Source organism: Solanum tuberosum, unplaced genomic scaffold (genome assembly GCF_000226075.1).
Source record: "Solanum tuberosum cultivar DM 1-3 516 R44 unplaced genomic scaffold, SolTub_3.0 scf00172, whole genome shotgun sequence".
Lineage (NCBI taxonomy): Eukaryota > Viridiplantae > Streptophyta > Magnoliopsida > Solanales > Solanaceae > Solanum > Solanum tuberosum.
In genome coordinates, this window is record NW_006239095.1 from 4,162 (window position 1) to 17,947 (window position 13,786).

The 13,786-nt window shown below is 31.8% G+C and overlaps 2 protein-coding genes across 2 annotated transcripts; both read left to right on the forward strand.

Moving 5' to 3' along the window:
• The first annotated feature begins 279 nt into the window (after positions 1-279).
• On the forward strand, positions 280-2,328 carry LOC107061802 (probable inactive receptor kinase RLK902). Its single transcript, XM_015311645.1, has 2 exons — positions 280-1,000; positions 1,734-2,328. Exons 1-2 carry the CDS (start codon positions 898-900, stop codon positions 2,303-2,305), a joined length of 675 nt encoding a protein of 224 aa, XP_015167131.1. The 5' UTR covers positions 280-897; the 3' UTR covers positions 2,306-2,328.
• Positions 2,329-4,721: 2,393 nt separating this feature from the next.
• LOC102585736 (plant UBX domain-containing protein 2) lies at positions 4,722-11,080 on the forward strand. Its single transcript, XM_006354042.2, has 3 exons — positions 4,722-5,780; positions 9,084-9,362; positions 10,606-11,080. Exons 1-3 carry the CDS (start codon positions 4,944-4,946, stop codon positions 10,858-10,860), a joined length of 1,371 nt encoding a protein of 456 aa, XP_006354104.1. The 5' UTR covers positions 4,722-4,943; the 3' UTR covers positions 10,861-11,080.
• The last annotated feature ends 2,706 nt before the right edge of the window (positions 11,081-13,786 follow it).

Sequence of the window (13,786 nt, forward strand, 5' to 3'; positions counted from 1 at the left end):
TAACAAACAAAAAAAAGTCATGACTTTATATTTTCTAATTTAATCCTCAACTAAAAACCTTTATGTAAAAAAAAAAAAGTTAGACAAAGAATAATTGACACCTAGATGATCTTCTCTTCTTTGTGCAATAGAGTTTCACACCTTTTATCAAATTTTTCCAGCTATCGAGAGATTTCGGCTTGTAGAGTTGTCCTCTTTCATATGGAGTCATTGAAGCAGCACGTCGTGCTATAATTTCATTGTGTTATGAGAGGATAATTTCAAAGAAATGATAAGATATGGGTAAGAGTTTTCGCAGATATTCCTGTTATCAGGAGTTTTTTCATACCTTAGTTGAGTCTTAACGTCCCTTCAACATTTCTATTCATCTTTTCTTGTTTTCGCCACCGTAATGGACTGATTTTCCTATATATTGTCCTATTTTTCTTTCATGTTTTGATTACACTTTTTTTTGAGTCAAGGGTCTACAAAAAAACAACATTTCTACCTCACAAAGGTAAAGATAAGGTCCACGCACATCCTACCCTCCCTAAACCCCACTTATGAAATTATATTGAACACAACAATGAACTGATTATCCTAATTGACCGTGATTCGACATTAGAAGTATATTGACTTTCTTGTCCTAGGTGTTTTGGAGCACAAGATGGCACAAAACCAAACAATATTTGTGAATCAAAAGCTAGTGTTTTTGGGGAATACTAAAGAGAAATATGATTTGGTGGACTTGTTGAGATCAGAAGCAATGTTATTGGGAAAGGGAACATTTGGAAGTAGCTACAAGGCAGAATTGGAAAATGGGAAAATTGTATTTGTTAAGAGGTTAAAAGATTGTTGTTTGGTTCAAAGAGGAATTCAAGAAAAAGATTCAAGAATTGGCAAAATTGAGTAATCATCATGAGAGTTTTGCTTCCTCTAAGAGCTTATTATTATTCAAAAGATGAGAAGCTTCTTGTATTTGATCATATGCCTATGAGTAGCTTGGCTTCCCTTTTGCATAGTAAGTCATCTAATTCCCTTTATTCTCTTTGGAAAGAACTAGTAGTTTTGTATTTCAACTCATTTTTTTGGTCTAAGATAATAATTTGAATGTCGAGATCAGGGGATTTTATCCAATCCCATGTCCTATGCAGATAAACCAACTTTTATTTTACCAAGAAACACTAAGAATCTCTTTAAGATCAATGAGAAAACGTATAATACTGTCAACTATTTCACATTGGTTGAAGGAATGAAATATTGTCTGCTTATATGATTTTGGACGATTCTTATCTCATAAAGCTGTCTGAAAATTAAGCTAGATTCAACGTGCATTTTCTTCTCATGATATTGAAATCAAACTCAAAGTTTATTCTTAGTTTACTTAATATTACCCCCACCCCCACCACTTCTCTTTATGTTATTCAGACTCTAGATGTTAAAGACTAAGCGTCAGGTGGTGTGAAGTATCCCATATTGAGTAAGAGAATGAGTTATTAACTTATCCTACTAGACAATTTTTTATTGATGAGCTAACCTTTTAAAGTTGAGTTAAGTTCAAGGTATCTTTTCTTCACAAATACTGTTATTTATATATAAAATATAATCTTGAATATTTCTACCTAACTAGTAACTAGTAAAACATGCATCAATTTTATTGTTACATCTTTCTTACTACATTCTTGACAACCAATCTTGTTCCTTAATGTTCCTTAACTTACATTATTGTTGGATTAACTTGACATGTTACATAGTAAATGGAGAGGCAAAGAAATTCCAACTCACATGGGAAGTAAGGACTCGAATCGCTTATGGAGTCGCTCGTGGCCTCGAATTTCTCCATGCTCAAGGCCCTAGCATTTGTCATGGTAACATAAGGTCATCCAATGTTCTACTCACCAATTCTTTTGATGCTCGTCTCTCAGATCATGGATTATTTAGACTTTTCATGTCAAATCCTACATTATCCCTCAACTGGGGCTATCAGGCACCAGAAGTGGGATATGCCTACGACATTTCTAAAAAATCAGATGTTTACAGCTTTGGTGTCCTGTTGTTGGAAATATTGACTGGTAATGCCTCGTTAGACGCCATTGGCAAGAACAAAGGGATTGATTTGCCTAGTTGGGTTCGAATAATGTTTCAAGAAAAACCTATTATTGATGTTTTTGACAAGAATATGGTGCAACATTACCAAGAATTTGGAGATCAAATGGTTCAATTGTTAGAACTAGCAATTTGTTGTACTTTCAAGAATCCTACTAAAAGGCCCTCAATAATTGCAGTGGCTAATCAAATAAAAAGGACATGTAGTTTTAAATCATGATGATGTTGTACTTTCTAAAATAATTTAACCCATCTAATTGTAATAGTTTATAATATAATCTATGTATAATATATATACATATTAGTTATTGGCATATTATACCATGATTATCTATCAGCTAAATTATTTGTAAAAATTAAAGATTATGATTATTTTTTATGTAGTATTTGTTTGGGTTACTAAAAACTCCAAATTATAAATAATGCTGTGTTTAAACAAGTCATGGCCATTTGTGTGGGGTATACATTATCACATTTAAGGATAAAAAATAAAAAGCTTTTCGGTAATTCGATGGAGATGACTCATTTGTAGCTTATCGAAGACATGATTTTAAATAGAAAAATATAAAGGTCGAAGATTAGGGTTGAATGGTAGTATGTACTTCAGTATTTGTCTAGTTCCCTTCAAATTTATTGTTGTAATATTATTTTTGACCTATCTTATTTCTTCGATTTCAATATTTCATGTTGTTTTCTATAGTTATTGTATTATTTATTGTTGCTTCTATTCTCATTTTCATTGTTTTGCGTATGATTTTTTTTATCATTGTACTACATTTATTTATACACTTGTTTTTTAATATCTTCTTTTTTGAATTGAGAATCTATCCAAAATATCATATTTATTGTATATTAATTATTTTAATATAATCAGATAAAAATCAGCTTAAACATGTCCAAAGTCAATTACTTACATTATACGTAAAGACAAATAAAGTAATCAAGAAATGGAGACGTGCATCCCTCGAAATTTTAATTATATTTTGAGCTATAAATTCTGCATATGGAAAATTTCCAAACGAATAATTTAATGATTTTTTTTAGTTTCTTATTTTATTAACTTTAACTTTATGTATTTCTCGTTAGTGACATTTTTTACGTGAACTTATAAATGTTTAAATTTTGATAATATTTTAGTAGAGTTTGAAAAAGATATTACGACTGAAATGGATATAAAAGAACTATTTTAGTGTATATTTTGATGATGTTTTAAAATAAATGTTATGAATAAAATACATAAATTTTGGAATATGTATTGTGAATGAATTATCTTACGTGACATTATGTATTGTGAATGAATTATCTTACGTGACATTATGTATTGTGAATGAATTATCTTACGTGGGAAAAAAGTTTGTTTGCAACAAATTTTAAAGTGAGAGAAAATAAATTACAATTACAAGAAAAATGAAGAAACATAATTTTATTCATCAAGATTGTGGGTACAATTATGTTGATCCCTTGATTCTTCTCTCATAAAATATTTATCCATAATTCGAGGGCCGTTTGTGGCGTATTTCTCGACCTATGATGATTTGGACTTGATCTACATAATTTGAGGGTCGTTATTGGCGTATTTCTCAAACTAGGATGATTTGGACTTGATCTACATAATTTGAGGGCCGTTAGTGGCGTATTTGTCAAACTAAGATGATTTGGACTTGATCTACATAATTCAAGGATCGTTAGTGACGTATTTCTTGAATTAATATGATTTGGATTTGATCTCTTTATGAATATTTCATGAGTTTGTGGAATATTTGAGATATTCGAGATCTTGATCTCTTTATGAATATTCCATGAATTTGTGGTGAAATTTTTGAGATTTCGATCTCTTTATGGAATTTTCGAGATGTCTTTTAAGAGAATATAGTATCCTTTTTATAGATATGAACTAGGATTTATGGTTGAGTAGCCTCCAAGAATACTAATTGAAATTGAACAACTTGTAGAATCCAAACGTGAATTGATCACGTCTTGTAGAATCCCACAAAATTTCAATATCTAGAAAGTTATTTTACTCTTGATGTCTTTTATGAATTCAGGAATAGTTTGATCTATGTGATAAAAGAGATATTCGTATTTCAATATTATATTTGGAATTGTATTTATAATATAAATTTAGTTTTACTTGAAGTTACTTTATGCCACTTCTTAAATAAAATAATTAATTCATAAATTATAATCTCAAGATAATTTAATTTGTATATCATATGATCTCCGAACCACATATTTTGTCTAGCTTCCAATCTACTTTTCTCTCTGAGATGTCTTCTTCACTTGTCAAGCAAGAAATAGAGTTTCGTCTTCCTTCTATGACTATGAACTTTTGTCCCAAGAATTGATTCATTCAAAGACAAAAAAAGACAATTTCAAAAGCAAAGACATAAATAGAAATAGGATTACTATTGACTTGGAAGCAACTTGATTCATTGTGATTAAAACCCGATTTTCTTGTGACTCGCTTACTTGCTTATGTTATACCTCTTCCTTTACTAATTCCGCCTAAAAATTCCCGTGTTTTATAGAACATTCCATCCAAACACGCCTTAATTTTAAAAAAAAATCCAAAATCAGATTTCTTTATAATAAAAAAAAATAAAAATTCTTATTTTCCACTTTCTCATTGTTTTTCTTCTTCTTCCCAATTTTCAACTTTCAAGAAAACCTAAGCTTTTTCCTTAGATTTCTCAGCTCTCTAAAGAGATCTAAGGGGAAAAAAAAATCCCTTTTTTTCACTTTCTTGACATATACAAACACAAATTAAGAAACCCCATATAGATAAAGATTGAATTTTTTCAAGATTTTGATTTGATTTGATTGATTGATAGGTTTTAGCAAAAGGGTGTTCTTGAAAAATGGGTGATATGAAGGATAAGATGAAGGGGTTCATGAAAAAGGTCTCTTTTTCTTCTTCAGGTAAGTTTAAAGGCCAAGGTAGAGTATTGGGTAGTTCTTCTTCTTCTTCAGGGCCACCCCCAAATCATGTTAATAATTTGTCATCACAAAATTTACCTTCAAAGCAAAATACAAAATCTTTGGCTCAAAAACCAAGTGATTCTGATCAAAGAATTGAGAATAAATGTGTTAATCATGTTAATAAGAGTGAATTAAAGGATGGCTTTGATCCATATGGTGAATTAGTCACTTCTGGTAAGAGGAATCCAAAAGGGTATTCATTAAATGTTTTTGAATGTCCTGTTTGTTGTACTGTTTTTGGTTCTGAAGAAGAGGTTTCAAGTCATATTGATAAATGTTTAGCCTCTGAAGTGAGTGATTTGGGAGTTGAAAGTAAAGATGAAGAAGTTAAGAGTGGAGTGGAAGAATGTGTTAGTGTGTATGTTTCAGGAAAGCCATCAGATGGATCAGTGGAGGTTGTTGTAAAGTTGTTAAAGAATATAGGGAAGGAACCAACAAATGCGAAGTTTAGGAAGATACGGATGGGGAATCCGAAGATAAAGGAGGCTATAGGTGATGTTGTAGGAGGAGTGGAGCTATTGGAATTTGTTGGATTTGAGTTGAAAGAAGAAGGTGGGGAAATTTGGGGTGTGATGGATGTTCCTTCTGAAGAACAACTTGTTAAACTTAAGAATGTAGTTTCACTTTTGGAACCAAAGAAGGTTGAAGAGTTGGCATCAGCATCCCAAGTTAAGGCGGCGAGTGAACCAGTTGAGCCGAAGAAGATTGATAGACAGGTAGAATTCGTTCGGTCGTTTAGTTTCCATGTGCTCATCAATGCCTTAGTTTACTAGTGCTTGAATGCTTAATTTCTTTATTATGACTGTATATTACTTTTCCTGATGTTTCAGCTATAAAATTTGCTTGGCATTCAATTATTTCTCTTAGTTGAACATGATGTAGCACCTAGGCTTCCCAATAAGTAAAGTCCTTTCTCATGAGAATTGATGAATGATGTTGTCATCCTGATATAGTATTTTTGTCCGTAACTTCTTAAAACATTAAAGGCTACTATTGCTTCTGGCCTGGTGTATTGATCAACTGGACATAATATGTTTTGAGAGAATGCGGATTGATGCTTAAAACTAGAATAACACTTGAAATAGGTGCAGAAATAACACTATTATTCGATAAGTTGGTGGAGTAACAATGTTTTTATATGCTTTCTTACAAATTCGGAAACAACTTGTCTATCTCTACGAGGGGTAAGGTATGCGTACACTCTACTCTCCCTAGGCCCCACTTGTGGGATTACACTGGGTTTGTTGTTTCTTTCTTACATGAACTGTTGGATTTGTTGACTCCATAATTTTTTATGCTTTATTCATAAATTAACACTCATGATACATGTTCCTCTGAGACACAGATTGCCAAACGTGTATGGAAGAGATGAAACGATAACAATATGTTAATTAGGTTATTGTTTCGTGTTAACATGTGTTTGCTTTAGAAAGGGACCCGAGCATCTAACTGGTGCTTTTCATTTATCGGTCCTTCTCATGGTTATCAGGATTTAGGAAGGAGAGCTATAGAGTGGTTGTACGGAAAACTGACATACTTTTGGTCTGAGTGAGAACTGTAATAAAATGACAATCTGATTAGCTTCTCATGGTTATCAGGATTTATTACAGTGACTGCTTACTTTACTTTCCTTTTTCAATTCTGATTAGCTTGTGTTTTTTAGGCTTTTTGTTTAAGAAGTGGGCTCACTAGCTAGCCCACATACACTATCAATTTTATTATAAAATGTTTGACTGAATGGGTCTTTGAAAAAAAAAAAAAAAAAGTAATAAAATGACATTCATAAGGTTCTTTTGAAGGTGAATTCAGTATAGGAGTGTCACTAAAAACATTGCCTCTATATGTATCCTGACCGATCAGTTTGGTTTGTTTTCTATGTCATAGTTCGTTACATGCAGAGAAATCCGTAGGCAGAAAGAAATTAACATTTGCTAAGCTAGCTGTCCTAAGCATATAATTCTTTCGTTTAGATTGACAACTATAACATGAAATCACTCATTTCTTGTTTCTGTTCGCTGAAAAGCTTTAATCCTGGGCAATTACTTTGGTCAGGCTTCTTCACTAGAGATATTACTCAACCAAATGAATTGATGAACCTTTTCTCTAACACTATTACTAGTATCTCAGCATGTCAGATACCACCTGTTGTGTTGTACTTTTCTAATAATTTTCAATTCACCTACTGTGTATCTATCCTGTGAACACCGACCTCACTCTTTGATTTTACTAAAATATTTCTCTTAGACATCTAAAACAAAATCTTCAAAAGAGTAATCCAATGAATTATGTTGAACTTTGTCGTGAAGTTATCACTTCATCAAAAATAAAAATTTTGTGAAGTTGAATTGTGTGAAATCTATTATTTGGGATATTATAGAATCTATAAAATTGATGGAGCATGTCATTTATGTTTTTCATGTTTTCTCAATCCATGATAAACATAAATGGATTTTTTTTTTTTTTTGAAATTGGCAACTTAAACATAAAGATAATTTACATAAATGGATTCTTTGATTCTCATCTCAACCAATAAGATCTAGGCTGTTGGAGTAAGTGATCTGACTCGGAAAAGATAATTTACATTTGTAGTTCCAGTAATTTGTTAAGGTGTTTTCTACTTCTGTAGTTCAAATGCTATTTTTAGCATTATGAACTGGAGTTATCACTCAGTCTCTTTTTGCCAAATGATACTCAGATTCTTGAAATATGATCATTTTCTGTATGCATGAATCTGTATCAGGACCCCAGCTTGTTTGGGACTTAGGCGTAGTTGTATGAATCTGTACTAGGAAAGAAAGTTTAATGAGAGTATGCTGGATATTTCGAACTAAAATTCCTTTAGTTGCTTGCTAATTTCTTTATGTTCTCTTTTTCTTTTATATTGAACATAATGCTTTTCATTAATTCAGGACTGTCTTTACTCATTTCTATTTCCGTCTTTCTGTTCTGTTCCTTCTCTTTGGTTCAAATGTTGTGTCTGTCTGTCTCAATCTAAGTTGCTCAGACTCAGGTGAGGGTATACGAGACAGATGCGTATCCGAAAGTCGGATTCGGAAAAATTTAAATTTTAAGATTTGGGGGTGTGAATTTGAGTATGGAAACGGGTGCGGGGATTCGGCTAAGTATTATAAAAGTATAGTTATAATATTGAATATTTTTAACCAAATCCCCGCATCCGTTTCCATACTCAGATTCTCACCCCCCGAATCTTAAAATTAGATTTTGCCGAATCCAACTCTCGGATTCGCATCTGTCTCAGATACCCGAGTCCGAGCAACTTAGAATAATAAGGCAACAACACAGTGTAATCATGCAGACCTTGGGTGGTAGAGATGTTTTTTCTCCTAGCCCCTTCGACTCAAGGAAAAGAAATAATGGAAGTGGAGTAGCTATGGCGAAGAAATAATAAGACGATTGTATTAAAATGCATATGTAGTGAATTGTCTTTTTGTGTTGTAATGATTTGAACAAAAAGGTAACAGTTCCAAATCCTTCTTCGATTTTGTTCTTCAGTGTCTGTATCAACGAATGATTCTCATGGGCATAACCTTCTATGGTAACTGTGATTGTGAACCTGGGGGTTGAGTACATGATGTTCAGTTTGGAAAGTTGGAACTTTTAATAAGTGGGACAGTCTTTTGACAGAATTATACGATTACCTCATTTCTGTATTTAGGACAAGAACTACCTATGTTGTTCTTTACTTGTATGTTTCTTACTATTTATGTAATGATCGAACTTCGTGAATTTTGCTTTAGAATTAACTCGTTGGGTTATGTCTATTCTTCTGAGAAATGGAATGATTCAGTTGCCTCTATAGACTTTTATAAGATAGTGTCATGATGAATAATACCAAGCATTATCTATTTTGATGAATACGGTCAAGCTTAATTTTGGAAAGTTATATTAACACTTTTTATACTTTTGAAACAGCATTTTAATATCCTATTCATATGACATTTTGTTCAGCAATCGCGCTATTTTCTACCTCTTGACATTCTTATTTCTTTACTCGGCAGATTAAGGTGTTCTTTTCTGTTACGGAGAGCGTAGCAGCAAAAATTGTGCTACCTGACTCATTCTTTAACCTCTCACACGAGGAATTGAGAAGAGAGGCAGAGATGAAGAGGAAGAAACTAGATGAGTCGAAATTATTGATTCCTAAATCTTTTCGGGAAAAGCAGGCAAAAGCTGCAAGAAAGAAGTACACAAAATCCATTATCCGAATACAGTTTCCAGATGGAGTATTGCTTCAAGGTGTCTTTCTACCTTCTGAGACAACTAGTGCTCTTTATGAGGTTTGTACTTTGCCTTTTATTTTTGTTATCTTTATGGTCGAATTACTAAATTCAAATTGGGGATTCTTTTCAAAGGAACTTCTGTTAGATTCAAAAGTAAAGCTTCATTTATTTCCAGAATACTTGGCATAGAATGCATTAACTTTTCGAGAGCAATAAAAGATTCTTCACTGGCCCCACCCCACCCCCCGATATTTCTTAACTCCTAATCTAAATCTTGTACCATTTGCGCTCTCCCTCTCTCTCACACACTTGATCTGTTATTGCCTTCACTCTGTTGAGTATGTCGAAGGATTGTGGCTCATCATTAGACATATACCAAGAAGAAGGCGATATAAATAAGCAAGCTTTGAGTTCTCAAAAATATCCGATACACGGTATAATAGCATTACTAAAAGCTTGAAAAATACAAGATAAGGGGTGTTGGGAGTCGATTCAGTTTCTTTCTGATTGCAACATACTCTCTTGCAATAACATGAAAATAGGAGACAAAAAGTAGTGAGTAATTTTACATATCAGAAAGAAAAGGTAGGATGGGGCACCGGGGATGAGTAAATCCGTCTAAGGAAGTTCTCTGGTTGCATTACAGCATACCATTTGTATAGTTAAGATTTGGATTTGCATTAATCAACTATATTGGACAAAGTATAGCTTATTTTCCCAGAAAAAGTATAGCTTACATAAAAAAACAACTAATTCTAAACCTGATGTTTATTTTATTTTTTTGATGAAGTTCTAAACCTGATGTTAGGAAACAAGAACAACAACCTTACCTGACTGCGAAAGAAGAAATTTAGAATAGCTAATGTTACATTTTGTTTAGACTAAATATATTATCTGCTATGTTGCTTGAACTCTCCAAAATGTTGTTGCACCCGTGTTGGATCCTCCAAAAAATGAACTACTTTTGGAGGATCTAACACGCACCCATCAACATTTTTGAGGAGTCCCGCCACCATACCTGTTTAGGTGTATAAGACACATGGATAGTCCTAAGTTAACATATAAGTGGAACTTTTGTATAGAAGAAACACGATGTTGTATAAGTTACCCTTTTCTTTTCGGAGAAAATTTCCAGATTTATTTTGCGGTTCTTTCGTCGTATGTATAGTTCCATGTGATGATTCATTCGTAATTTCATGTCTATATGTTATATATTCCAGTTAAGTGTTTCTCAGCAGGTATACATGTGATTTTATAGAATTTTCTTCCTCATTTTTTGTTCCTTTTGTTATTTTTCTAGTTTGTGAGCTCGGCGTTAAAGGAACCAAGCTTAGCGTTTGATTTGTTACATCCGGTGCTTGTTAAGAGACGTGTGATTCCCCATTTTCCAGCTACCGGGGAGAGGGCTATAACACTTGAAGAGGAGGATTTGATTCCTTCAGCTCTACTCAAATTTAAACCAATAGAAACAGATTCCGTCGTTTTTACAGGTCTTTGCAATGAGCTTCTTGAAATCAGTGAGCCCCTCGAGACTGGATCAGCTTCTTCCTCGTAAGCCTCTGGTTCGCTCTCTGGACGTCATAATTACATCGGAGACCAATAATTCTTGATTTTTCTGTTCTGTTTACCTTTTTTCTGCATATTCTTGTTTGTGGAAATGATAGCCCAACTGTACAGTCCTGTTGTATTGGTTTCAAGTTTAATTGAATGAGTTAAGAAGTTGATAATTTTGATTGATGAAATACAAGACAAAATCTACTTTGTAGGTGTTAAAATTGTCCAATATGAGCAACATCTATTTTTATTTTATTTTCTAAGTCAAATATTATTAGTTGGTAGTACCATCTTTTGTTTGAGAACAAGTTATCTTGGGATAAGTTATCCCATTATGTATACAGGTAAATGAAAAATTCAAGGACTACCTAATACCTTCAACCAAACGTAGGATTAAATAATCTTGCATTTTATTTTGGGATTATTATATCTTATACTTCACACTAAACGACTCTTTAAATTGCACCACTACCTGGTGTGCTTCATTTGTTTCGTTGCTATGATTACACTTTTTTTGAGTCGAGAGTTTATCAGAAACAACCTCTCTATCCTACAAAAGTAAGAGTAAGGTGGTTTGCATATATTCTATTCCTTCCAAACTCCACTTATGAAATCGCATTTTGATAAGTTATTTTTGGTATATTGATTAGGAAAGGTAAATTGGTTTCCTTTGTCAACCCTTTTTCATCGAGTTCGTCATACTAGGCTTGTTCAGTAGTGCAATTTATATTTTCTATATGATTTGTGTGTTATTGTACAAAAATGAATTTATTCAATGCATACTCAAAGAATAGCGCGTAGCTGCGTATTTGCCAGGGTGTTTTTTTAAGTATCATGCAATGGAAGGCACAGTCAACATATTAATCAAAGATTGGTGGATATTTTTAATTGTGCATCCATTTCAAATAGCTATATATATATAACCAAAGTTGAGGTCCAAAACCCATAATTTATTTTATATGCATTTATATATAATTTACATAAATATTATAAGAGGTAGCTATATATATATAACCAAAGTTGAGGTCCAAAACCCATAAATTATTTTATATGCATTTATATATAATTTACATAAATATTATAAGAGGTGGGAGCGGAGGAGTAGGAGTGTGGAGTTATGGGGGATGAGGGTTACGGAGATGGAGGTAAGTAGGTAACAATAAGGTGTATCGGAGGATACATATATATAAATTCTCACATAACTTATGCATGTGGGAATTTTGCGCCAATTGAATTATAGACATAGACTATAAGTCGTGGGGGGCGAGGGGCGAGGGACGAGGGGCGAGTGGCTAAGGGTGTGGGGTTATGAGGACGGAGACTACGAGGGTAAAGGTAAATATAAATTATATTGAAGGATGAAAATGACATAAATTCTCACATAATTTAGACACGTATTACGAATTATAAAGACAATTTTATAAAACACATGGGAATTTTGTGTTCTTTTATACCAATTGCATTATAGCCAAAGACAAATGATAAAGATATACCGACACTTGAATAAAAATCAATTCTTTAAATGAAATGTCATATTCAAAGCCAGATTTTGTGATACCTTCTTTTTTCTTTTAATTTTTTTTACATTGGAAAAAAAGCTAACAATTTCTTATAATCTTTCATAAGCTATATGGATAATTAAATTCGTCAAACGTAAAAAAAAAAAATTAAAAGAAATTAAAAGAAATTTATTTTTAAGAGTATACTTTTAAATGGATATTATTTATTTACCAAAAAAAAATGCATATTTATTAGTCTTCCTTAGATGTGTATAATTTCAAATTTTATTTATAGAATTACACGAGTGATGTATTATAATTTTCGATAATTCTTAAACATTCATAAAACAAAATTCAAAAAGATAAGTCTTGATCAGTATTTTAAAAATCGGAGATATGAGAGTAAGGTGTTTTGCCTAGCACCAGGCAAAGCGTAAAACATGATAATAGAAAATACATTTTTTTTAAATATATAAAATAATAAAAATCAAAATATCCTAAATGTACGCTTTTACATTCAAAGTCACAAATTTTAAGATATACATTATATGAATCTACACTTTTTATTTATATCTCAAAATATCGCTTTGAGACTCACCACAAAAACGTCTTTTGAGAATACTAGTCTTGATATATCATAAGTATTATTAAATTTAACCTTTCTTGAATATATATACGAGGAGACAAAAATAAATTATTGATATTTTGTACTTTGTATAAAAATGAACATGTATGTCACATGGGATAATAAAAGCTTCAACATTAATTGTAGGCATATTTGTCTAAATTGATTTGAGGCCTTCTATGTAACACGATGTGATGATAGATACTTTAGAGGGGACCAAAACAAAAATTTAATAGCGTACGCCAGATTTTATTTGAAATCAAATAAATAAATAAATTATGTATATATTTTTAATTTTTATATTTAAAAATACTAGTCTTGATACTATTATCATTATTCGATTTGATCTTTTCTAGATATGGGGCAGTATTGGGAAAAAGCGTTACACCCTTTTTAAAAAGAAAAAAATGAGGGAAGAGACTACGAGATGGATCAATATCAAATTTATTAATAAAGTGAAATTTGAAAATTCATACATAAAATTTTGTTTTAAATGATGTATGTTTATTCAAAATTTGATTAAAGATCAAAATACTAATAAAAAAAAATATTTGACTTAAATAAGGAGCTAAGGCACAAAAGAGGATTGGATAATTTGTTTCATCGAAAAATTAGATGTATATACAAATATCAATTTTCTTAATATATATATAATAAAGTAGAATCTTTTCAATGAAAATTATACCTCTATATTGTTTCACTTATGTCTACCTATAAATTTAATGAATACACACTATTAAAACAAGCTATGTGATTGTTCTTGTGCTATGTTAGGTGAGAATTATTGAAATACTTTTATGTTT